The sequence below is a fragment of the Mustelus asterias genome, chromosome 8, assembly GCF_964213995.1.
Source record: "Mustelus asterias chromosome 8, sMusAst1.hap1.1, whole genome shotgun sequence".
NCBI lineage: Eukaryota > Metazoa > Chordata > Chondrichthyes > Carcharhiniformes > Triakidae > Mustelus > Mustelus asterias.
The window spans coordinates 77639064-77666155 of record NC_135808.1 but is presented as its reverse complement, the minus strand read 5'-3'; the positions used below and the strand labels follow the sequence as shown (position 1 = coordinate 77666155).

At 44.5% G+C, this 27092-nt stretch overlaps 1 protein-coding gene across 2 annotated transcripts in view; it reads left to right on the top strand.

Moving 5' to 3' along the window:
- The first annotated feature begins 18876 nt into the window (after positions 1-18876).
- The window catches only part of LOC144497277 (P-selectin-like), a 75003-nt gene continuing 66787 nt past the window's right edge, over positions 18877-27092 (top strand). For both annotated transcript variants that reach the window (XM_078218298.1, XM_078218297.1), the window contains exon 1: positions 18877-19011. In XM_078218298.1, the coding sequence (XP_078074424.1) occupies positions 19009-19011 (3 nt within the window). In that variant the 5' untranslated portion in view covers positions 18877-19008. The remainder of the gene's footprint in view (positions 19012-27092) is intronic.

Below are 27092 nucleotides of genomic sequence, written 5' to 3'. Positions count from 1 at the left end.
ATTTAGCTGGCCACCAAATCCTCCGACCTCGCTGCAACGGGAGCATGGCGTGAACGGCTGGCAAAATTGCTCCCCTAGTCTTTGACCTCATCAACCTTTTGGATTGCAATCACTGTTGTAACATAATTCAAAACAAGCGATTCCTGAAACAAGGGTGAACGTACACTGGAAGATTCAGGAGTTTTGAGGTATAAAACACTTTAAATTAAAATTTCTAATTTCCCATTCCTCATTTCCAACACTAGGGCTTTCAGTTATGCCTGAATAAAGTACAAGTAACTAGCCTTTATGAATCACATAGAAGTTATTAATCAAAATGTTACATCTATAACAAAAACAAATGAAGACAACATGGAAGTTCTTGAATGCTCAAGTTCCTGGGATTCCTTGAGCATTAGCCAGTGTGGGCAATATCTTGCTCTTCTCCTAACTCTGGAGTGATGTTAAACTGTGTCTCTGAGGAATCATACCTTAGAAACCAGGGTAACACTGTACCAACAAAGAATCTGGTTTTTCAACTTATATCCTTCATCCTCATTATTCTGGAATCCACTATTTGGAAATAGTCCAAATTCCTCTCTCCCAACAACTTAGGGTGCAAGTCACCTGGTGTCATTCCACCTCTATAACTAGAGCTATGTAGGCTAACCCATCCTTCTTCCTTTGGGCCTTCAGAGTTAATATTTCATTGTGAACAAATGATACATTTCCTTTAGATACAGAGCAGTTAAATAGAAACAACAAAACATAGAAGATAGGAGCAAGAGGAGGCCATTTGGCCCTTCAAGCCTGCTCTGCCATTCATTACGATCATGGCTGATCATCCAACTCAATAGCCTAATCCTGCTTTTTCCCCATAACCTTTGCCCCACGTGCTATATCCCGAATGAATATATTCAATGTTTTGGCATTAACTACTTTCTGTGGTAATGAATTCCACAGGCTCACCACTCTTTGGGTGGAAGAAATGTCTCCTCACCTCTGTCCTAAATGGTCTACCAAAGAACAACAAAGAACAAAGAACAATACAGCACAGGAACAGGCTCTTTGGCCCTCCAAGCCCACGCCGCTCCCTGGTCCAAACGAGATCATTCTTTTGTATCCCTCCATTCCCACTCCGTTCATGTGGCTATCTAGATAAGTCTTAAATGTTCCCAGTGTGTCCGCCTCCACCACCTTGCCCGGCAGCGCATTCCAGGCCCCCACCACCCTCTGTGTAAAATACGTCCTCCTGATATCCGTGTTAAACCTCCCCCCCCCGTCACCTTGAACCTATGACCCCTCGTGACCGTAACCACCGACCTGGGGAAAAGCTTCCCACCATTCACCCTATCTATGCCTCTCATAATTTTATACACCTCTAATAGGTCACCCCTCATCCTCCGTCTTTCCAGTTTACCCAATCTCTCCTCATAACTAAGCCCCTCCATACCAGTCAACATCCTGGTAAACCTCCTCTGCACTCTCTCCAAAGCCTCCACGTCCCTCTGATAGTGTGGCGACCAGAAGTGGACGCAGTAATCCAAATGCGGCCGAACCAATGTTCTATACAACTGCAACATCAGACCCCAACTTTTATACTCTATGCCCCTTCTTATAAAGGCAAGCATGCCATATGCCTTATTCACTACCTTCTCCACCTGTGACGTCACCTTCAAGGATCTGTGGACTTGCACACCCAGGTCCCTCTGCGTATCTACACCCTTTATTGTTCTGCCATTTATCCTATAGCTCCCCCCTACGTTAGTTCTACCAAAATGCATCACTTCGCATTTATCTGGATTGAACTCCAATTGCCATTTCTTTGCCCAAATTTCCATCCTATCTATATCCTTCTGTAGCCTCTGACAATGTTCCTCACTATCTGCAAGTCCAGCCATTTTCGTGTCGTCCGCAAACTTACTGATCACCCCAGTTACACCTTCTTCTAGATCGTTTCTATAAATCACAAACAGCAGAGGTCCCAATACAGAGCCCCGCGGAACACCACTAGTCACAGGCATCCAGCCGGAAAAAGACCCTTCCACTACCACCCTCTGTCTTCTGTGACCAAGCCAGTTCTCCACCCATCTAGCCACCTCCCCCTTTATCCCATGAGATCCAACCTTTTGCACCAATCTACCATGAGGGACTTTGTCAAACACTTTACTAAAGTCCATATAGACGACATCCACGGCCCTTCCCTCGTCAACCATTCTAGTCACTTCTTCAAAAAACTCCACCAGGTTAGTGAGGCATGACCTCCCTCTCACAAAACCATGCTGACTATCGTTAATGAGTTTATTCCTTTCTAAATGCGCATACATCCTATCTCTAAGAATCCTCTCCAACAACTTCCCAACCACGGACGTCAAGCTCACCGGTCTATAATTTCCCAGGTTATCCTTCCTACCTTTCTTAAATAACGGGACCACATTAGCTATCCTCCAATCCTCTGGGACCTCACCTGTGTCCAGTGACGAGACAAAGATTTGCATCAGAGGCTCAGCGATTTCATCTCTCGTCTCCCTGAGGAGCCTTGGATAGATTCCATCAGGTCCTGGGGATTTGTCAGTCTTTATATTCCCTAAAAAACCTAACACTTCCTCCCTTGTAATGGAGATTTTCTCTAACGGGTCAACACTCCCCTCCGAGACACTCCCAGTCAACACATCCCTCTCCTTTGTGAATACCGACGCAAAGTATTCATTTAGGATCTCCCCTACTTCTTTGGGCTCTAAGCATAATTCCCCACTTTTGTCCCTGAGAGGTCCGATTTTTTCCCTGACAACCCTTTTGTTCCTAACGTATGAATAAAATGCCTTGGGATTCTCCTTAATCCTGTCTGCCAAGGACATTTTGTGACCCCTTTTTGCCCTTCTAATTCCTTGTTTGAGTTCTTTCCTACTTTCTTTGTATTCCTCCAGAGCTCCCTCTGTTTTTATCTGCCTGGACCTAACATACGCCTCTCTTTTCTTTTTGACCAATCCCTCAATTTCCCTGGTTATCCACGGTTCTCGAATCCTACCCTTCCTATCCTTCTTTTTTACAGGCACATGCCTATCCTGCAGCCCTAACAACTGTTCCTTAAAAGACTCCCACATGCCAGATGTGGATTTACCCTCAATCCTCTGACTGTGACCCCTGCTTCTGGACTCCCCCACCATCGGGAACATCCTCCCTGCATCTACCTTGTGTAGCCCTGTTAGAATTTTATAAGTCTCTCTGAGATCCCCCCTCATTCATCCGAACTCCAGCAAAAACAACCCTGACCTAGCCAATCACCCCTCATACATCAGTCCCGCCATTCCTGGAATCAGCCTGGTAAACCTTCGCTGCACTCCCTCGAGAGCAAGAACATCCTCCCTCAGAAAAGGAGGCCAAAACTGCACACAATACTCTAACAAACAATGTAATCCAAGTCCCACAGAACCAAAGCCATTAAAAACAAATGTTAACACTTGCTGCCATAATGTCAAAACAGAAAGAAAATGTTTTCCTATAAGAGGTGTTCTGTTATATAAATAATCAGTTATAATTATATCTTTATAGTCATATAGTTAATCAATTAAATCAATGCATGCATTTTGTTTAAAGAGAAGGTATCATCCTAAATTCAAACTATCGCTTGGCCATTTGTTCTGTCATAAATCTGGTGAATCCAGAAGCTCAGGAAACGCAAAGTCAGAAAACCGCCAAGTGTAGTTCCTCAGAAACAACTGCTGGCATCCTGTAAATTATTCCCAATTGCCTGCTCATTGTCTCACCAACAGAAATTCAAACTGATCCAATTTAAAAATGATGAACAATAAAATCCATAGATGGTGCAGACCAAACAGCAAACACTAAAAATGAGTAGAATTATCATAATCTTACAACACTCTTCTGCTGTAAAGCTGTGCAATGGAAATGCCCTGTTAAAATGTCTTTGCTTTTAGTGAATTAACGGCTAAAAAGGACACTAAGCACTGGTAATAATTAATATTGCAAAGGACAGATAGCCAAAATTGCAAAGAAAATATACTTTTAGATATCATAAAACAGTCTAATATACTTAAGAAATAAATTTCCTTAGAAGAATCCCAACAGAATCTGTTTTATATGAATGAGGAATAAATCATGAAAATAATGGGTGGTGTGCATGGGACTAATCAGCATGAGGTTGTATGAAATTGAGGAGTGTGGGAGTGGGGTTTAATAAAACATTTACATGCTATTTTTTATACTTCTAAAGTAATCAAACTTCCTAATGACCACTAGCTTTGCAGCCTTGGGGTCCTGGCACTTACTCCCACTATCCTAGTTTAATGAGTTGCCCACTGCAATGCATGCATTCAGGAAGTATCTTTGCTGAATCACCCCTTCTATATTAGGCACGAAGGTTAATGTATTCATTTTTAGTTAAGTGTTTCCATTTTAAACAGTAATTTTCCTTCCTCTGTGTGGCTGTGAATTTCCATTATTTTCAATTGTTATTCCGGATTTCCAGCATTCCAATTGTTTCACAGTTCCACATCATTTCACTGTTACTACTTCTAGCTTACATGGAAATTGTGAAAAAGGATAAACAGGGTGGCACATTGCCAATTGGTAAATGTTGATCATCTGTTTGGAAAATATAGATTTGCCACACAGGCAGTGTGACAAAAAAAAGATTTTGCACAAACTCAAAGAATCAGTAACTGATTTTGGGGAAGAGGGAAAAGGTGCAATTTCTTTCATCTTGCCCACTTGGAAGATTAATATCTGGAATATACAAAATAAAGCATATCACAATACGAGTGAATATATATTTCTGGTCAAGACTTTCTGTGATGAATGTGAAGAACTGAGGTATTTAATATTTAGATATTTAATACTCGCCGAGGGCAAGGGGGTTGCCCCCTTGGGTAGTGCCAGCTTGGCAGTGCCAGGCTGGCACCTTGGTAGGGGTGGGGCCTATGGGAGGCAGGGCATGAAGGGGGAAGGCATGAAGGGGGCAGCCCAATTGGGAGGAAGGGGGGACCCACTGCCACCCTGCAATGGTATTGTATCGGGGGAGGGGGCGTGATCAGTCTGGGTGGCAGTGGGGGGGTGGGGTGGCAGGGGCTAAATGCCTATGCATTGTGAGGTTCACAATCAGCCACAGGCTCCTGAATGTGGTGGTGGTGGGGCGGGTGGGGAAGGGGCGGTTGGTTTAGGCTCGCTCCAGCAACAAGGTCCTGACAGCTTCCTCTCTGTCTGTCAGACCCTTGCTGCTGAAATTGTGCATGCACAGCATCAGAGTCTGCACATGCTCACTAGCTCCCTTTACAGGCTGACTGGCGGATTAAGCCCAGCCCACTGCCTGCAACAGCTAGAAATAGTCTACACCATTTTTCAATGACTAAGTACATAAGATTGGGCATGAAAACATGCCCAAAAAAACGATCAGGAGCTCTCCCAGTTTTGTGCTAGCTGGACATTTAGAATCATTCTCATAAAGTTCCACCCTGTGAGTTTGGTGAGTCATTAGAAGATATTCTTTGAGATTGTCCAGTTTGTGGACTCCAAAATGAGGCTATCCAAAGAAGATTGCTTACTGAACATGCTTTGAATTTAAAAACAGCAGGAGAAATGGGCCTTACACTAAACATTCGTAAGCCAATAGTCTTCTACCAACCTTTTCCCACCACACAGCACTGCCTCCTAGTTATCAAAATCCACCACAGGGCCTTGAATATTGTGAACTTTCCATACCTTGGGAGCCTACTGTTAACAAGGCCAGACATTGACGACGAGATTCAACACCGCCTTCAGTGTCAATGCAGCCTTTGGTCACCTGAGGAGGAGAATGCTTGAAGTTCAGGACCTCAATTCTTGCACCAAGCTCATGGTTTATAGAGCAATAATGATCCGCACCCTCCTATATAACTCAGAGGTGTGGACTACATATAGGAGACACTTCAAAATCCTGGTGAATTATCATTAGATCTGCCCCCACAAGATTCTGCACACCCATTGGTTAGGATAGGTGCACTAACGTCAGTGTTCTCACTCAAGCCAATATCTCCAGCATCGAAGCATTGACCACACTCGATCAGCTCTGTTGGGCAAGCCTCATCATCTGCCTGCCTGTCACAAGACTCCTGAGACAAGCGCTCTGCCCCAAGCTTCGACACAGCAAGCAAGCCCCAGAAAGAGAGAGGAAATGCTTCAAGGAAACCCTCAAACCCTTCTTGAAAAAATACAATATCCCCACCGACATTTGAGAATCGCTGATCCAAAAACACCTGAAGTGGAGGAAAAGCATCCAGGAAGGAGCTGATCAACTCAAGTTTCATCGCCGAGGGCAAGTTGAAGCCAAATATTGTGTGGCAACCCAGGCACCCCACCCACCCACTCCTCCTACTAGCCTCTACCCCACCTATGGCATAGATCGTAGGTCACACTTTGGACTCTTCTGTCAGCTGAGAACTCAATTTTAGTGTGGAAGCAAATCATCTTCGATTCCGAGAGACTGCCGAAGAAGAGGATTAAGATTTTGCTGCAAAGATTCAGTTTCACTGATATTAATTCATAGAATCTCTACTGTGCAGAAAGGGCATTGGGCCCATCGAGTCTGCACCAACAACAATCTCACCCCAGGCCCTATCCCCACATCCCCACACATTTACCTCGCTAATCCCCCTAGCCTACACATCCCAGGACACTAAGGGGCAATTTAGCATGGCCAATCAACCTAACCAGCACATCTTTGGACTCTGGGAGGAAACCGGAGCACCCAGAGGAAACCCACACAGACAAGGGAGATTGTGCGAACTACACATGCACACAGTGACCTGAGGCCAGAATTGAACCCAGGTCCCTGGTGCTGTGAGGCAGCAGTGCGAACCACAATGCCACTGTGCCACCATCTTGTAGACAAGGTGATGCATTTTGGTAAATTGAACCAGGGCAGGACTTACACAGTTAATGGTAGGGCATTGGGGAGAGTTACAGAACAAAGAATTCTAGGGGTACAGGTTCAGAGCTCCTTGAAAGTGGAGTCACAGGTGGATAGAGTGGTGAAGAAGACATTCAGCATGCTTGGTTTCATTGATCAGAACATTGAATACAGGAGTTGGGACATCTTGTTGAAGTTGTACAAAACATTGGTAAGGACACACTTGGAATATTGTGTACAGTTCTGGTCACCCTATTATAGAAAGGATATTATTAAACTAGAAAGAGTGCAGAAAAGATTTACTAGGATGATACCGGGACTTGATGGTTTGAGTTATAAGGAAAGGCTGGATATGCTGGGACTTTTTTCTTTGGAGCGTAGAAGGCTGAGGGGTGATCTTATAGAGGTCTATGAAATAATGAATGGCATAGATCAGCTAGATAGTCAATATCTTTTCCCAAAGGTAGGGGAGTCTATAACTGGAGGGCATAAGGTGAGAAGGGAGAGGTACAAAAGGGTCCAGAGGGGCAATTCTTTCACACAGAGGGTGGTGAGTGTCTGGAACAAGCTGCCAGAGGTAGTAGTAGAGGCAGATACAATTTTGTCTTCTAAAAAGCGCTTAGACAGTTACATGGGTACGATGGGTATAGAGAGATATGAGCCAAATACAGGCAATTGGGACTAGCTTAGGGGTTTAAAAAAAAGGGCGGCATGGACAAGTTGGGCCAAAGGGCCTGTTTCCATGCTGTAAACCTCGATGACTCTATGACTCTATGACAAGAACTTTAAAGCATTGCAAACATAATAAATCACAAGAAATGGGAACAGGCCATCCAGCAATGTTCCATCATTCAGTACTGATCTTGGGTTTTAACTCCACTTTCCTGCTCATTTCCCATATCCCTTTATTCCCTGAGAGACTAAAAAGCTGAATCTCCCAGTTAATAGGCAAGTTAATAGGCAAGACTCCTTCAGTTCTGTGCTCCAATCTGCTTTCAGTAGAAGTCAACATGCTATTTGCCTTCCTAGTTACTTGCTGTATCTACATGTAACTTTCTGAGTTCCTTGTACAAGCATACCCAAATTGCTCTGAACATTAACAAGTTTCTCTAAGTCATTGATATAGATTGTAAATAGCTGAGGCCCCAGCGCTGATCCTGTGGCACTCCACTGTTATAGCCTACCAACCTGAAAATGATGCATTTATGCTTACTTTTTGCTTCCTGTTCATTAACCAATCCTCTATCTCTGCTCATATAATATCCCCAATTCCATGTGCCTTTGCCTTGCCTATTAACGTTTGTTTGGCACCTTATCAAATGCCTTTTGGGAATTCAGATGCACTATATCTACTGGTCCCCTTTTAGCTACCCTACCATTTACATCCTCAGAAATACTCGAAATTTGTTAAACATGATTTATCTGTTGTAAAACCTATGTTAATTTTGTCTGATTATACTATGATTTCCTAAGTGTATTTTTATGACCTCCATAATAATAAATACAGCATTTCCCAATTCCAGATGGCAGACTAACTGCCATGTAGTTCCCTGTTTCCTCTTTCTCTCCCTTCTTGAAAATCAGTGTTAATTTGCTAACTTCCAATCTGCTCAGAATGTTTCAGAAACTATGGAATTTTGGGAAATCACAAACAGCGCATCCACGATCTCTGCAACTATCTCTTTTAGAACTTTAAGTGTACACCATTAGGTCCTGGGGACTTGTTGGATTTTAGTCTCTTACACTTCTCCAGTACTGTTTTGTCTGCTGCTATTAACTCCCTGATCGCTGCTGTCACCTTAATTTGAGTGTCTCTTGTCTATCCAAGCTCAAAAACTTCAACGCTCTCCTTGCTGACTTCCTAAACTCTACATTCACGTCTCTATCCCCACATCCTATCTTGCACTTAATCCTATTCTCCTAGTGCCTCCTCCTTATCCTCACCACTTCTGGTTTGCTCCTCATCCCCTGATTAGTTGATTGCAAAGTCTTTGTTCTCACCTATAAATTCCTCTATGCTTCCATTTGTTCCTACCTCTGTAACTTCCTCCATTTGTCAAAATGTACCCTCCTCTTCAGCAACCTTGGTCTTCTCCTTCAACTCCATCGCCTTTGCTTCAACCCCTTTATCAGTTCATTCTGGTCATAAACTCCGGCAGTGGGATTTTCTGGCAGTGCTCACCCCAAGACTGGAAAATCCCGCCCGAGGTCAATGGACCTTTGCATGGTCTGTGTCCCGCCCGTTACGATTCCCATGGCGAGCGGGATAGGAAACCATGGAAGTCTCTCCCTAAACCCACCATCATGCCAATGGTCTCCACAGAGCTTATCTTGATGCTCATGCTTTCATTCACCCCCTCCCCTCACTGTTACTTTCATCTTGTCATTAAAAATATGTATTGTTGTTATTAATGCTGATAAAGCCCCGTTGTTAAGAAGTCCCAGTAAAGTTTAAAATTGAAGTCTATTTATTAGTGTCACAAATAGGCTTACATTAACATTGCAATGAAGTTACTGTGAAAATTCCCTAGTTGAGGAGGAACTTCTTCTCCCAGAGGGTGGTGAATCTCTGGAATTCTCTGCCCACTGAGGTGGTGGAGGCTACCTCGCTGAATATGTTTAAAGCGCGGATGGATGGATTCCTGATCGGTAAGGGAATTAAGGGTTATGGGGATCAGGCGGGTAAGTGGAACTGATCCACGTCAGATCAGCCATGATCTTATTGAATGGCGGGGCAGGCTCGAGGGGCTAGATGGCCTACTCCTGCTCCTATTTCTTATGTTCTTATGTTCTTATGACACACTCTGGCGCCTGTTTGGGTACACTGAGGGAGAATTTAGCATGGCCAATGCACCTAACCAGCACATCTTTCAGACAGTGGGAGGAAACCAGAGCACCCAGAGGAAACCCTCGCAGACACGGGGAGAACGTGCAAACTCCGCATGGACAGTGACCCAAGCTGGGAATCAAACCCGGGTCCCTGGTGCCGTGAGGCAGCAGTGCTAACCACTGCCGCCATATGAGCAAGCATCCTGTCAATCACCCAGAAAAGGGACAAATACATTGCATAATATGCATCACCAGATAAGCAAAAGTGAATTTCCTCCCTAGTTTATTACTCTTTTAATAAAATGTTGCAGCGTCATGGATATCTTTCAACAGCCTGTTGTAGAAAGTGCCATAAGTGTTTATTTCTTGGATTATTTTGGTGCAGTTTATTTGTACCAGACAGTTAGTTGCTGCCCCAAAGTGCTCTGTCTCTTGTTTTTGGGGCCAGGAAGTGGAGCTTCTCTTGGTTACACAGAAATCTTGCAGTTTTCTGCTGTCTGGTGCCCCTGTGCCCTCCCACCCCTGGGTCTGAACTAGAGCAGGGAGCAAGTTTTTTTAAATTCATTTGTGGGACATGGGTGTCGCTGGCTGGCCAGCATTTATTGCCCATCCCTAGTTGCCCTTACTCAGAGGACAGTTTAGAGTCAACCACATTGCTGTGGCTCTGGAGTCACATGTAGGCCAGACCAGGTAAGGACAGCAGATTTCCTTCCCTAAAGGACATCAGTGAACCAGATGGGTTTTTCTGACAATCGACAATGATTTCATGGTCATCAGTAGATTCTTAATTCTGGATATTTTTTATTGAATTGAAATTCCACCATCTGCCGTGGTGGGATTCGAACCCGGGACCCCAGAGCGTTAGCTAAGTTTCTGGATTAATAGTCTAGCCATAATACCACTAGGTCATTGCCTCCTCCAGTAGTTGGAGGCTGAAACCAAGCAAGTTTATTTTTCTCTACAGTTAACAGCAGAGTGCAATCAGGGCTGAAAGCCTTTGGTTGGTTTTCCAAGGTCAGTAGCCGTGCGGTTCACAATTGGCTGCCGTTACTGCTGTCATATGATGCTTAGTCTGATGTAGTGGTTGACTTTCCCCTTCCATTTTTGGGCACAGGACACTACTAAAGGGACTGGAGAATGTCAGCCCTTTCACAATGGCCTGAAAATAGGAATGTGTGGTGGAACTTTCATGCTTGCCCTTCTAAGTTTTTGCTTTCAGATGCCCAATAGCTGCTGCTATAGAAATAGGAGAAATAAGAGAGAGCAGTGATGAAGAGGCCCCTTCACTTGATTTGACACTCAGTCTCCAGCTCAGACACTAGCACTGCACTTGGAGGCAAGTGGGATTGGCGCCTGGGTCAGCACCAGCAGATGAAGGGTAAAGGATGGTGCATTTGCTAGCTTACCGCAGTCTGAGCTGGCTCCCACCTGTGTGACGAGACAATCTGCAGTTTGAACATCATCCTGGATTGTGGGATGAGGGTGAAATGAGATTTGAGAAGGGACATAAGGTGGGAACATAGCCCCATCCTGGGTAGCCTTACAAAGCCACGGGCTACAGACCCAATGATGGCCATGCCAATAATGCCAAACACCATCTCCCTCAAGAGGGTGAGGACATGCATATGTGCCTGGCCCCCACCACTCCTTTGCTGCTGTTTCTTGTTACCTAGCAACTTCTCCTGCACTGGAGAGGGGAGAGTGTCAATCAGTGTGTGGCAATGTGTCTGGGTGATGTGCCAAACAGAGCTGAACAGCTGGCAGAAGGTGGAAACAGTGAACTATGGGTGTAAGGCTTGCTAGTGTGGTTAAGTTTGTGAGGATGAGGTGGAGCATATGAATGTTATTGCTGATTGCTGGGGAGTATTGATAGTTAAATGATGGGGTGAAGTGCATTGAGCAGTGTGTGAGTTAGTGCTGGAGTTGCTTGCAGATGGCATTGAAAGGTGTAATCACAAACCTTGACTAATCACTTGAACTTCTGCACTGTATAAAGGACCTTGGGACCCAACCCCTAGCACTGACCTATGTTTCCACTGCTTCATAGTGGTTGTCTACAGAAACATGAGCTCTCTCTCCCTTTCCGCCTCATACACTAAGGCCTCCATCCCTGCATCTGAGAACATAGGAGCCCCCTCTTTGCTGCTCTATCATTCAAGTTCAGAGACTCTCCTAGTTGTACCTGCTGTAGCTAGCTTCACCTCTAATAGTGCAGGCTAATTCTAAGAAGTGCAGGCTAGCTTTAATTGGTGTTAGCTTTGCATGAAGTTAGGGACCTTGCTGAATCTGCGGTCACAAAGCTGTATGTTTGGTGATGGACTTCATGCCACAGCCATGAAGATGAATAGGCAGTACAATGTTTGCGTGCTGTTTGCAACACCTCAATCGGGCGCAGGGTAATTCCACATCTTGATCACTGTACTGAGCAACAGGCCTTGTCGAATCGTCAGGCCAAGGTCTCCCAGTCTGAAATGTATAATATATTAGTTATCCCACTGATGGGGGCAATGAACAGAGTGTCATGTGCATTTTCTGGAGTAATTGGAGAAAAGGGTCATGATTACTGACGTCACATGCTGTAACCCATTCAATCCACTCACAGGTTTGATAAGATTTGCATCATTAGAAGCCAGAATTCTGCCCACGGACTCCACATGAACGCTGTCAGCATGAAAGAGTTTAGAGAGAAATTGTGGCACAATTCTAAAGTAACACTGAGTTAATTGTGTTGAACTTGTTACATGGCCAATGGCGGAAAGCTGATGGGATTGTATCTATCGCTCAGTTTATAGCCTATCCAATTTTACTTCACATTGAGGCCAATCGAAGACCTGACCCCAATAGTTAGAATAAAATAATGTTTCTCTTCATCTGATTGGAAAAAACAAACAGTAAATCTATTTTGAAAAAGATATCGTTGATGTTAATAATGATTGTAACTAGAACCTAATTGTGAACAATAGTGAGGTGCGCCAATGGAACAGGTCAAGAGTTGATAGCTATTTCCCGTAAAGTATGAGATTGCAGATTAAATTCAGAGAGGAAGTGTGGTTTTGTCAACATTGACATAATGTTGAGCAATATGGAACTTTGTCCTTACATATTGCCACAATACAATTTCACTATGACAAATTATACCAAGAAAGTAACAGATGGCATCCTGTGTGTTAAGGGACTATCATAATAGATAGAAATAAAACCTGGTGATTCAATCCCATAGAAATGGACAAATGGAGATGGCTCTGTCCCAGTATTTAACACTGTAGAATGATGAGGAAGAAGGGGGACAGACAAACTAGTACTCTGATCAATATCCACAGAGGATATTGTTTGTGGCATGCTCTGGTGTGTGAACTTTTCACTGAATGCTGGGAAAGATGTCTGCTGAGAATTAACTTTCAAACTGTATTTTTACCACTTGGTGCCAAATTGGGAGCAGCTTGCTTTGTGCTACTATTCTACAAGGGAACAAGTTCAACTTCTCCCCAACTTGTATTCATGTAGGATCCTTGCAGCCAAGGGAAATAGAATATCTTAATCACATATATCAGGAATTAATTAAGAAAAAAGGGCTTAACTTGCTGCAGTACTCAGGCAATTGCTTTCCCTAAATTGTTGCGAAATGCTTACATACAACAGGATATTGTAAAAAAAAGAGTGTTTCTGAAAGTTTTCATAAAGCAATAAGTATCTGTGACCACTTCCTTCACCCCTACCCACCTCCCAGCTTTCAAAAAACATTGGTAAAACATTGAGTGAGCTCTTCTTATCTGTTATGACTTGTTTATCAACTGAATAAAAACATGATTGCACAATGCTAGCATTACAGAAAACATCCTGAGGCAAGGCACTTACTACACGAGGGGCAGAATTCTCCCAATCTCTGTGTGGTGGCGGGAGGGGGTGGTAAAATTGCATTGCAATTCTCCCAATGGTGGGTTAATGGCGGGTCTCTCTTCCCACTGGCAGGGGCTGCAAAAACCCCCTCTTACATTCTCATGAATTCTCACTTACACGGCCGTCTGCCAGCATCATTGACTATCTATGATGCAGAAGGAGGTTATTCGGTCCTTTGAATCTGCGCCAACACTCCAAAAGTGCATCTAACACAGGGCTACCTCCATCACATCATCCCACGCATTTACCCCACTAATCTCCCTAACATCTTGGGACACTAAGGGGCAATTTAGCATGGCCAATGCACCTACCCTGTACATCATTGGAATGTTGCAGGAAACTGGAACACCCGGAGGAAACCCACACAGACACAGGGAGAACGTGCAGACTCCACACAGACAGTCACCCAAGGCCAGAATCGAACCTAGGTCCCTGGTGCTGTGAGGCAGCAGCGCTAACCACTGCGCCATCGTGCCAGGGGGGCATCCCGTCAGGTCTTTCAATCTTGAGCCACGCTAGCAGGAAACAATGTCAGTTGCAAACCGAACTGATAAAGGCTGATGTGTTCAAGGCAGCTCTCAGTTTTCCAGAGACTTTTAGGTGTGCGCAACATGCAAAAGCGACCAGCCATAGTACTGCACTACTCCTGATGCACTGTACTGCAGCCTGCCAGGGCAGACCAGTTTCTATCCTCCATCTCCATGCTGAGCTGCTCTTTGATCAGCAGGGAGCAACAGACTGCACCCATGAGGCTATATGGGCTCCCTGGCAGCCACCTTTGAGGTTCATCAACCGCTAGGCCTTCCTATCTGTCAACATGCAGTGCATGTGTGAAGAAGGGAAAGGGTTAATGTTTTTGTACTCAATGTATTTTGTACCTAAAGGGTTAATGTATTTTGTACCTAAAAGGTTGAACTTTGTACTTAGAAAGTATCACAAGCATAACCTTTCATTGTGGCTAATCTCCTCAGGTTTATACTGTTTTTGACATGAATAAAGTTATTCTTGTTTGTACTGCTTCTGACATTAATACCAGTTAACTTTTATTCTTAGTCAAATGTAAATGTGTATGTGTTTGTGAAGTCTTACCTTTCCTACAAGTTTGTGTGTGGTTTGCAGAAGACAGGCAATTCCCTGGTGTGGATTGCGATATCAGCCGTTTGAAGAGGAACTCCCGCTGAGGCAGCTGTGAGAGCATCGGAACTTCAAAGGGGAACCGCAGGAAGAACAGGAAACAGAAGACCTGTGCTTCGTGTGCTGAGGATGCCAGATACACTGGTTTATGTTCAAGAAGCTATCAATGTATTTTTTGTAGTTGGTCTGGAAGCTTGCTTCGTGACCAGCAGTTGTAAATTGTATTTCCGAGTCGTGACTGGTCTGGAGTTTGATTCGTGACCAGTATTAGAAGCCATGCTGTATATATATCCCCACTTTTCTGTGTTCAGAGAGAACTTTGGCTTCCGCTTTCAAGGGGTCAAGTTCTCCCACAAGCTTGTGTGAATAAAGCCTACTCTATTTTGACTCATACCAGTCTCAAGAGGCATTTTTACCGACTTCAGTGTGTGACCATTGCAATCACATCCTTCACTATGTAAGGAAATGCAGACTTTCATCCCAAAGTGCATGTCTTGATTTGGGACATTATCATTGAGGAAACCCAGATGCGCAGAGAGTCACATATCTGATGAGCCCTCGTCAGCCATTGCTATCCCTTGGGGACTAAGAGTTGAGAGCTCACCCATTGTACGTTGCTAATAAAGAATTACACACATCTCCCTGACTGCACACAAGGTTATGATATCAAGAAGCACTGAGGTTAACATCACACGGATGTTAATCTTAAAAGGAGCCACTCTGAATGTGAGGGTGGTTGAACCTTAGAATAAGAGGATTGTAAAGATCCTAAGCAAAATGCTTTCATCTGACCCTTACATTCCATACCCATGGAATGGTTTTTAAAAAGTGCAATTTATTCACAATCCTGGGCCATGGCCTCCCTGGCCGAAGAGGTGAAGTTTATGTATTTCTTTGAGCTGTCCCATGGGTAGAGGACATGTCGGAGGCCCATTCTCCCCGAATACCGGCCTGAAGGGCCTTGGTACTGAAAGCTGATGCTACCTTCTCCTAGAGTCTGCCAGCCTCTTGCCTCTGGGTTCTGGACATGTTGGAAGGTTGGGCTGGAGAGAGGCGGGCTGAAGAGAGTGATGCGAGTGTGCTGGACTGATCTTTTAAAATGGCGCTGGGACCTTTGAATCCACCAGCTAAGGGCCAGGAGAGTCAGAGGGGAACTTGCCTATCAATAAGTAATGAGCTTCCAAGCGTTGAATCTGGCGCAGGTTCCCGCCATTCTGGTCCACGGGACAGGAGCTGCCTGCCACCTGACTTCGCCTCAAAATGGGAGAACTCCAGTCTACATTTTAATCATTGATTTGAAAATTAATATTCACTATTTGTGAAGGAAATGTCTTTACAAGTTATTGAATTTAAAATTAAGGAGAAGATTTCTATTCTGTGCCGTAAATGATGTGATTCTGTATAAGAAAAAGGATCTGAGATTTTGAACAAAAATAATTGTGATTAGGAGTAATTTGGGTGTGGAAATCAGGCTGAGTTTTTAATGCAGGGATATGAAGATGTGTGCAAGCTGTAGACTGGAATCTGTCACCTCAGTATAACATGGTGAACATCTGTCCTCCAACGGAATTCTAGGGTTTGTTGGAGATATGTTGTAGAGAGAGTTAGTATCCGATGGTACTTCTGAATGTGTTCCAAAGTAGCAGGTTTTGGAAAACAATGAATTCCTACAGTGCAGAAGGAGGCCATTCGGCCCATCGCATCTGCACAAACTCTCCGAAAGAGTACCTTACGAGGCTGACAGCAGTGGTAAGTGTGTGCATAAGATGAAGCAAATGACTGTTGGGCACAAGGCCTGTTTTCTAAAGATTGCTGAGTGATGGGAGTATGATTCACTGACCTTGACCACTCAGGTGAGATTATTAAAGTTTTTCCAGTACTGTTTCCCAGCAGCCTCTGTGGCTATCTGCTTGCACATCCTTTACAGTGAATGTTTGGAGGGTTTTTTGGAAAAGAAAGATGACGTATTTTCTTTCCCCCTCCTGCACTAAGATCTCCAGCCGGTCATATAGGAGCCCTCTCTTTGGTCTGCTGCTCTATTGCTCCAGTTTCCTTTGGTCAGAGATTCTTCCCCAGCATCTGACAGCATCTACTGCAGCTTGAATGCACCTCCCTTCAAAGAGAGGGGCAGGCTAGCTTGAAGACCTGTTAGCTTTAACTGATGCTAGCCTTGCACAGTGTTGGGCACCCTGTTCTAGGCTGCAGCCACTGGATTGCAGGCAGCACAAAGATTGTGTGCTAGCTACACGACTTCCATTTGGCAAGGAATAATCATGCATTATATTCCCACACCCGCTTATGGGCCTTATCAAACTTTCCCACACAGTAAGTACATTTCCAAAGCTGATTAGTTTCTGGCTCTTGCTGTTGCCTTTTTGTAAAAATGGAAGTGAGTCAAACTTGAATCACTCAGTAACTCAACAAATACATTCCCGAAAAAATACAAATGTACAGAAAAGATTAGAATTGTAAGTTTGCAAGCATAAGGTGCGCAGTCTTAGGTCCTTCGCAGATGGCCCCCATTCCACAGTTATTTGCAACCAGCTTGAAGGGAATGCAATGGCAGGTGAGTACACAGGAGTGGAAGACTGTCTCCCAGACAATAAGTAAGGGTAGCAATCTGGATCCATGAAATATTACGGGCATTCTTTGTCGCTGTTAGGAACTGGCATTGCCTGAATGATGGCTCCCTCCCTTCCCAGGATCTAGTCCTGGCAGTCAAGCACTAAGGCATTACACAACTGCAGCTAACCAAGTCGGATTGCATCTCCCTATCTTCTCAGCGCCCAATTACTCTTTGGTCCCTCCCGGGGGCTGAGATTAGATAAGGGACCAGGGCCACTCCACAAGAAAGAATAAACCTGGCGTAAGATGCAGTTCACTCGCCTCGGGGGCATCACTTCAATCCAGTCCTCATTGCCTTTCACAGTCACATTTTCAGTGGGAGTTACTGACTATTGGTCAGACCTGGGAACTCTGGCTGCTTTTTATTTATCTCCCTCTCAAACCCAGCAACATTATTTGTAGCAATGCAACAACTGAAGAACTTGAAGAAATCAGTTAACTCAGCAGAAACTACAAAGAACAAAGAACAATACAGCACAGGAACAGGCCCTTCGGCCCTCCAAGCCCGCGCCGCTCCCCGGTCCAGGATTGAATCCTGAATCCAGGATCCCCGCCCAATTTTCCAGCCTATCTACATCCTAATATCCTATCCACCGAGCTGTCCCTCACAGCTACGATGCTTTGTTCATCACAACCTATTAACTCACCCCCACCCCCCCATTCCAGACCATGTGATCTCCAGGGAGAGGCGAAAACCCAGAGTGAAAACCCCAGGGCCAATATGGGGAAAAAAAAATCTGGGAAATTCCTCTCCGACCCCCTGAGGCGATCGAAACGAGTCCAGGAGATCACACTGGCCCTGATCAGAAAATGCTTCCCAACCCTATTCATTTCCACTTCTGCTTTACGAACTAGTGATTGAACCTGGGATGTTCTTGGTCTAGTATAGTTTATGAAGGAAATTTACCCACTAATCCATCAATATTCTATTTTATTAAGTTTGTAAATGATTTTGAAAAGCATTGATCGATAGATAATTTTGCTCACACACAATAGAATTAGAGTCAGAGTCAGGGATTACAGCTCTTCGGCCCAACTTGTCCATGCAACCTTTTTTAGACCACTAAGCTAGTCAGTCCCAAATCCCTCTATATATATGTAACTGTCTAAATGTTTTTTAAAAGACAAAATTGTACCCACCTCTACTACTACCTCTGGCAGCTTGTTCCAGACACTCACCACCCTCTGTGAAAAAATTGCCCCTCTGGACACTTTTGTATCTCTCCCCTCTCACCTTAAACCTATGCCCTCTAATTTTAGGCTCCTCTACCTTTGGGAAAAGATGTTGACTGATCAAATACTATCGATATTTGAAAAAGCAGAACAGCAAAGCCCTTATGAATTGGAGTAATATGATGTTGTCTACTTTCCCTTGCCCTGTCTTTTTGTGGTCAGCAAAACTAAATGAGTTCTGCAGCCAAATATTCACAGAACCGGAAACTGGTGTTGGAATATTCCACGCTCTACATTGTAAGCCTTGGAGTTTGTCAGACATGAAGCAGATGTGAGCAAGTTCCTGATCAACAGCTCTTCAGGAAACCCACGCAATAGATTCTACTTTCTGCCCCTGCTGCTACACAGCAGTGTTTGGTAATACCAGCGCTGAGAGCAGCTGCTGAAGATTCTCTCGCACAGTAAAGATGGTGAGTAAAGTCTTCTGGCTATTCTTACATGAGAGGGAAAGACAGACAACAATTGTCCTGTGCAGTATTAGGGTAGAGCAGTACCGCTGGGTTTAAGAAAGAGACTGAAATGAGGAGAATAACAAAAACACTGGGAACTCATTAAACTGTCAAAAGAAATGAACTATAACTCTTTAAACATTGAAAGAAGCAAAAGAAGTAAAATACCCTAGTATCTGATGGTCTCAGTGTTATATTAGTGTTATATACAATATGGATTAACTGATTATTGTGTTAATTTATTTCCTTTTGCAAAATTGTGTATTTGCCAATGTCGCTGTGTTAATTGGTAAGCTGCAAAGGTATCTGCTTATCAGTGCCACTGATTAAAGTATTTCCATTGTATTTGGGCAATAGTTTTAATGTAAGTCTGTGATCTAAGATTAAGAAATGGGTGGCACTATAGCACAGTGGTTAGCACTGCTGCCTCACAGAACCAGGGACCCGGGTTCGATTCCCAGCTTGGGTCACTGTCTGTGTGGAGTCTGCATGTTCTCCCCGTGTCAGCGTGGGTTTCCCCCGGGTGCTCTGGTTTCCTCCCACAGTCTGAAAGACGTGCTGGTTAGGTGCATTGGCCATGCTAAATTCTCCCTCAGTGTACCTGAACAAGCACCGGAGTGTGGCGACTAGGGAATTTTCGCAGTAACTTCATTGCAGTGTTGCTGTAAGCTTACTTGTGACACTAATAAATAAACTTAAAGAAGTAAGGTTTTAAAAAAGAATACAAATATTTTTGAGTGCTGTTTGTGGAGTGATTACCAGCGTAACATGTTAGGCTGACAATTCGTGTCCATGTAAATCATTACATTCTCATTAGGAGGAAAGATGGAGCATTCAAAAAAGGAGTTTCCAGGACAGCCGGGATGTTAAAGTAAAGCAGACAAAGTAGTATTATGAGAGATTTCAGGTGGAGTAAGCCAGGCTGAATAGAGAGAGTGCAGCAGGAGGGGAGGTGGAATTGAAATAAATGATAAGAAGGACGGAGTGAGAGAGAGTTTGAGAAAAGATTAACAGGTAACAAAAAGAAACTCCCAAAATATTTTCCAAACGCAATGGCCCATAACCTAAAGTTGCGCAGGGCACAATCGGCTTAAGTCTGCATTTGGCTTGGAAGTTACCAGCCATAGAAAGTGAAAGGATAGGTGAGTAGTTAGGAGAAGAAAGGAAATCTTCTTGTGGAGGCAGAAGGCATGATTGGTGTACTGAGTGATTACTTCACAACAGAAAAGGATAAGGTTAATGCTGTCTTAGAGGAGGGGCAAGTAGAGATATTGGATAAGATAAAAAAAGATAGAAGGTGCTAACTAGGTTAGCATCATTCAGTCCTTATTCTACAGGGAATACAATTTTGAAGTTTATCGATGTAACAAAACTCGGCAGCATATAAACAGTCAGATTGCAGACTGATGCATTTGGCAGCCACATGGCAAACGCAATTTAACATGGAAAAGTGATTAACTTTAGGATAGACAAAATAGAGGGACACTATCATCTTATAAATTATTTTGAGGGGTTCCAAGAGCATCTGGTCCAGATGGGATGCATCCTAAAGTGCTGAAATGAGGTAGCAGAAGTTCTGACCACAGTCTTTGAGATCTCTCTGGATATGTAGTGAGTCATGAAGTGGAAATGCTGGCGTTGGACTGGGGTAAACACAGTAAGGAGTCTAACAGCACCAGGTTAAAGTCCAACAGGTTTATTTGGTAGCAAATGCCACTAGCTTTCGGAGCGCTGCTCCTTCGTCAGATGGAGTGGAAATCTGCTCTCAAACAGGGCACAGAGACACAAAATCAAGTTACAGAATACTGATTAGAATGCGAATTTCTACAGCCAACCAGGTCTTAAAGGTACAGACAATGTGAGTGGAGGGAGCATTAAGCACAGGTTAAAGAGATGTGTATTGTCTCTAGACAGGACAGCCAGTGAGATTCTGCAAGTCCAGTGGGCAAGCTGTGGGGTTACTGATAGTGTGACATAAACCCAACATCCCGGTTTAGGCCATCCTCATGTGTGTGGAACTTGGCTATCAGTTTCTGCTCAGCGACTCTGCGCTGTCTTGTGTCGTGAAGGCCGCCTTAGAGAACGCTTACCCGAATATCAGAGGCTGAATGCCCATGACTGCTGAAGTGCTCCCCAACAGGAAGAGAACAGTCTTGCCTGGTGATTGTCGAGCGGTGTTCATTCATCCATTGTCGTAGCGTCGGCATGGTTTCCCCAATGTACCATGACTCGGGACATCCTTTCCTGCAGCGTATCAGGTAGACAACGTTGGCCGAGTTGCAAGAGTAGGTACCGTGTACCTGGTAGGTGGTGTTCTCACGTGAGATGATGGCATCCGTGTCGATGATCCGGCACGTCTTGCAGAGGTTGCTGTGGCAGGGTTGTGTGGTGTCGTGGTCACTGTTCTCCTGAAGGCTGGGTAGTTTGCTGCGGACAATGGTCTGTTTGAGGTTGTGCGGTTGTTTGAAGGCAAGAAGTGGGGGTGTGGGGATGGCCTTGGCGAGATGTTCGTCTTCATCAATGACATGTTGAAGGCTCCGGAGGAGATGCCATAACTTCTCTGCTCCGGGGAAATACTGGACGACGAAGGGTACTCTGTCCACTTTGTCTTCTGAGGAGGTCGGTGCGGTTTTTCGCTGTGGCGCGTCGGAACAGTCGATCGATGAGTCGAGCGCCATATCCTGTTCTTATGAGGGCATCTTTCAGCGTCTGGAGGTGTCTGTTGCGATCCTCCTCATCCGAGCAGATTCTATGTATACAGAGGGCTTGTCCGTAGGGGATGGCTTCTTTAATGTGTTTAGGGTGGAAACTGGAGAAGTGGAGCATCGTGAGGTTATCCGTGGGCTTGCGGTATAGTGAGGTGCTGAGGTGATCGTCCTTAATGGAGATGCGTGTGTCCAAGAATGCAACCGATTCCGGAGAGTAGTCCATGGTGAGTCTGATGGTGGGAGGGAACATGATGATGTCATCATATAGTTGTTTCAGTGATTGTTCGCCATGAGTCCAAAAGAAGAAAATGTCATCGATGTATCTAGTGTAATAGCATCGGTTGAAGGTCCTGTGCGGTGAAGAAGTCTTGTTCGAACCTGTGCAAGAAGATGTTGGCATATTGAGGTGCGTATTTGGTCCCCATGGCTGTTCCGTGTGTCTGGATGAAGAACTGGTTGTTGAAGGTGAAGACATTGTGGTCCAGGATGAAGCGGATGAGTTGTAAAATTACATCTGGAAACTGGCAGTTGTTGGCGTTGAGTACTGAGGCTCAGTACTCAACGCCGACAACTGCCAGTTTCCAAATGCAATTTTACAACTCATCCGCTTCATCCTGGACCACAATGTCTTCACCTTCAACAACCAGTTCTTCATCCAGACACACGGAACAGCCATGGGGACCAAATACGCACCTCAATATGCCAACATCTTCTTGCACAGGTTCGAACAAGACTTCTTCACCGCACAGGACCTTCAACCGATGCTATAACGCTAGATACATCGATGACATTTTCTTCTTTTGGACTCATGGCGAACAATCACTGAAACAACTATATGATGACATCATCAAGTTCCCTCCCACCATCAGACTCACCATGGACTACTCTCCGGAATCGGTTGCATTCTTGGACACACGCATCTCCATTAAGGACGATCACCTCAGCACCTCACTATACCGCAAGCCCACGGATAACCTCACGATGCTCCACTTCTCCAGTTTCCACCCTAAACACATTAAAGAAGCCATCCCCTACGGACAAGCCCTCTGTATACATAGAATCTGCTCGGATGAGGAGGATCGCAACAGACACCTCCAGACGCTGAAAGATGCCCTCATAAGAACAGGATATGGCGCTTGACTCATCGATCAACAGTTCCGATGCGCCACAGCGAAAAACCGCACCGACCTCCTCAGAAGACAAACACGGGACACGATGGACAGAGTACCCTTCGTCGTCCAGTACTTCCCCGGAGCGGAGAAGCTACGGCATCTCCTCCGGAGCCTTCAACATGTCATTGATGAAGACGAACATCTCGCCAAGGCCATCCCCACACCCCCACTTCTTGCCTTCAAACAACCGCACAACCTCAAACAGACCATTGTCCGCAGCAAACTACCCAGCCTTCAGGAGAACAGTGACCACGACACCACACAACCCTGCCACAGCAACCTCTGCAAGACGTGCCGGATCATCGACACGGATGCCATCATCTCACGTGGGAACACCATCCACCAGGTACACGGTACCTACTCTTGCAACTCGGCCAATGTTGTCTACCTGATACGCTGCAGGAAAGGATGTTCCGAGGCATGGTACATTGGGGAAACCATGCAGACGCTACGACAACGGATGAATGAACACCGCTCGACAATCGCCAGGCAAGACTGTTCTCTTCCTGTGGGGGAGCACTTCAGTGGTCACGGGCATTCAGCCTCTGATCTTCGGGTAAGCGTTCTCCAAGGCGGCCTTCACGACACATGACAGCGCAGAGTCGCTGAGCAGAAACTGATAGCCAAGTTCCGCACACATGAGGACGGCCTAAACCGGGATGTTGGGTTTATGTCACACTATCAGTAACCCCCACAGCTTGCCTCCTGGACTTGCAGAATCTCACTGGCTGTCCCGTCTGGAGACAATACACATCTCTTTAACCTGTGCTTTATGCTCCCTCAACTCACATTATCTGTATCTTTAAGACCTGGTTGGCTGTAGAAATTCGCATTCTAATCAGTATTCTGTAACTTGATTTTGTGTCTCTGTGCCCTGTTTGAGAGCAGATTTCCACTCCATCTGACGAAGGAGCAGCGCTCCGAAAGCTTATGGCATTTGCTACCAAATAAACCTGTTGGGCTTTAACCTGGTGTTGTTAGACTCCTTACTATGTAGTGGGTGTCAGAGGGCTGGAGAAAAGCAAGTATTACAGCCTTGCTCACAAAAGGGATATGGGATAAACATGAAAACTACAGCCAATCAGTCTAACTACCAGGAAAACTACAAGAGGTATTGACAACATTAATTCTTACTTCGAAAATAATGGGTCCATACTAACAGCAAGTGTGGATTTGTTAAAAGTAAACCATGTTGGTCCATTGAAGTAACAGAAGCGGTTAATGAAGCTTGTGCAGTAAATGTGAACTTTCAAAGGTATTAAAGGGTGTTAAAGGGACAGTGGTAAGTTGGCTAAGAGCTAGGGAGCAAGGGGGGGCAATGAATTAATGTTTTTCTGAATGGATAGGCATATACAGTTGGATCCGCCAGCAGTTGGTGTTCGGACCATTGCTTTCCTTGTTATACATTAATAACCTGGACAGGAATACAGGGAATACAATTTTGAAGTTTATAGATGTAACAAAACTCAGCTGCATTGTAAACAGTCAACTTGATCATACAGATTTCAGACTGGTGCATTTGGCAGCCACGTGGGAAATGCAATTTAATGGGGAAAAGTGATTAACTTTAGGATGGACAAAATAGAGAGACACTATCTTTATGAGGAAAGGTTGAGGGAGCTGGGGCTTTTCTCTTTAGAGCGGAGGAGGTTGAGAGGCGACTTAATAGAGGTTTATAAGATGATGAGGGGGATAGATGGAGTGGACGTTCAGAGGCTATTTCCTCGGGTGGATGTAGCTGTTACTAGGGGGCATAACTATAGGGTTCATGGTGGGAGATATAGGAGGGATGTACGAGGTAGGTTCTTTACTCAGAGAGTGGTTGAGGTGTGGAATGGACTGCCTGCTGTGATAGTGGAGTCGGACACTTTAGGAACTTTCAAGCTGTTATTAGATAGGCACATGGAGCACACTAGAATGATAGGGAGTGGGATAGTTTGATCTTGGTTTCGGACAAAGCTCGGCACAACATCGCGTGCCGAAGTGTCTCTACTGTGCTGTACTGTTCTATGTTCTATCTTCTTAAAAATTATTTTGAGGGGTTCGAAGAGCAGAGGGCCCTGGGGTGGAATATTCAAAATATCTTGAAGATGTCAAGGGAATTTGATAAGATGGTTAAGAAAGCATATAAGACACATGGCTTTATAAATAGGGACATTAAATGCAAAAATAAGCTGAATCTTTAAAAATCACTGGTTAAGTCTGAGCTAGTGTATTGTCTACACTTCTGGGCATCACACTATAGGGCGGATGTCAAGGCCAATGGAAAGGGTTCGGAAGGGGTTTACCATGATTAGAGCAGGGATAGGGGATTTCAGTTATGTGAAGAGATTTGAGAGGGTTGTTCTCATTTAGAGCAGAGAAGGTGAAGGGGAGATCAAATAGAGATATTTTAAAATCGAGCAAATAGGGGGAAATAGTTTCCTCTGGCAAGTGGATCGGTGATTAAAGATCATAGATATAAAATAATTATCAAAAGAACAAAAGGGGAAAATGAGGAGAAATTATTTCATGTTTAGGGTTGTTGAAATGTGGGGTACATGAGCTAAAAGGAAGGTGGAAGCAGATTCCATAGCAATTTTGAAAAAAATGTGTATGTTTTTGAAGAGAACTGGTCTTAAGTGTTGTGGAGAAAAAGGTGAGTGTGAGACTACATTTGACAACTCTTTCAAAGAGGCACAATAGGCCTAATATAATTGCAGCATACACAATATTTTGGAGGTCTTGTGGTACAGTGGGTAGTGTTCATGCCTCTGATCCAGAAGTTCTGGGTTCAAGTCCCACCCCAGGATTTGATGGTGTAGTACCTGTTAATTCTCAGATACTTTCGACCAGTTTGCTTACTCTAAGGTTTTACCCCGATGTCCTTATTTGCAAGATGGACAAAGGACAAACACAAGTAAAGGTTCAACAAGTTTATTAATAATAACACTATTAATCCTTAAATTACCCACATAAAACAAGAGGATACCCCAGATTCAAGTATACTACCCATAAAGATGGTTTGGTTGAACTGCAGGCTCGATTCTCTGAGTCCCTCTGGTCCGTCGTCACGAAGGTGAGTCTCGATGGCAGCTTCTTCCTTCCTTCTTCGGTCAGTCTTCCGAACAGGCAAGGCCGTTGCCTTAGTCGAGTCTTCGCTTCTGTGTGTCTCAAAGTGTGTCCCTTTATCCCCCAGCCTGCTTGCCTTTCCAGAACCTTCTCTGGCTTCTGGCCAATGAGGTTCCAGGAAGGGGCTCCAAAACCCAGTGGGTTTCTTGATGTCTGCCTGACAGGACACCAGGGTCCGCCCCCAGGTGTCCCATCTCCATGCTGTTGCTCATGTATAACTTGTTATCAGATGAGGTATCTACAGGAACTCTTGGTGACAGAAAGTCTGGCCCGATCTGGGCTTCTAACAATAGGCCAGTGCATTTCAATGAGGTGCAATGATCTCTGCTGAGTATCAGTAGATTATAACGACCTTTGATGGGCGGTTGATGAGTCAGGTGCAGGCATGTTTGTGTATTTGTACAATTGGCCTGCCTGTGGTTTGACTGTGTTTGATTTTAATATGCCCAATTCTTTAATTTAGGATATCCAATTTTATCAGCCTTAAAACTAGGTCCTGTTTATATCACCACATTCCCTCCTCTTGATCCAATGAGCGTCAGTGAACCGGATCACACAATTCTCACCAAACCATCTCAACAAGCAAGTACCCCGAATCTGGGGTTGACAGTATCATCCCTAACCCACAATAGTACCAACAAATTTAAATGAAGTAAAATAATTTAAAAAAACAATAAGAAACAATACGTCAATTGGGTATATACAAAACAAAGCAATAAACAGTACAAAATGACAAGTGACTATACATATTAAATATAGATGGGAGAGTCTCAAGGCTCTTGATTGTAGAGCCTCTCCCGGTGTCGGATGGCCCTTGCCGAGTCCGAGTTTTTGCAGAAATTCCTTCTTCCATCGGGCATGGGGTGAACCACATATATCCGGGGTATCGTAGGCTGATCTTCTGGTCTTCGGTTGATGTGGTGTCTGTGGTTTGGTCTGAGATGAGGAGTCCCAGATAACAGAGAAGTATGTAGTTCATTCTGGGGAAGATCAAGGTAGTACCTGTTAATTCTTATTAATACCTGATTCTCTTTTCCTTTTCTTTACTAGA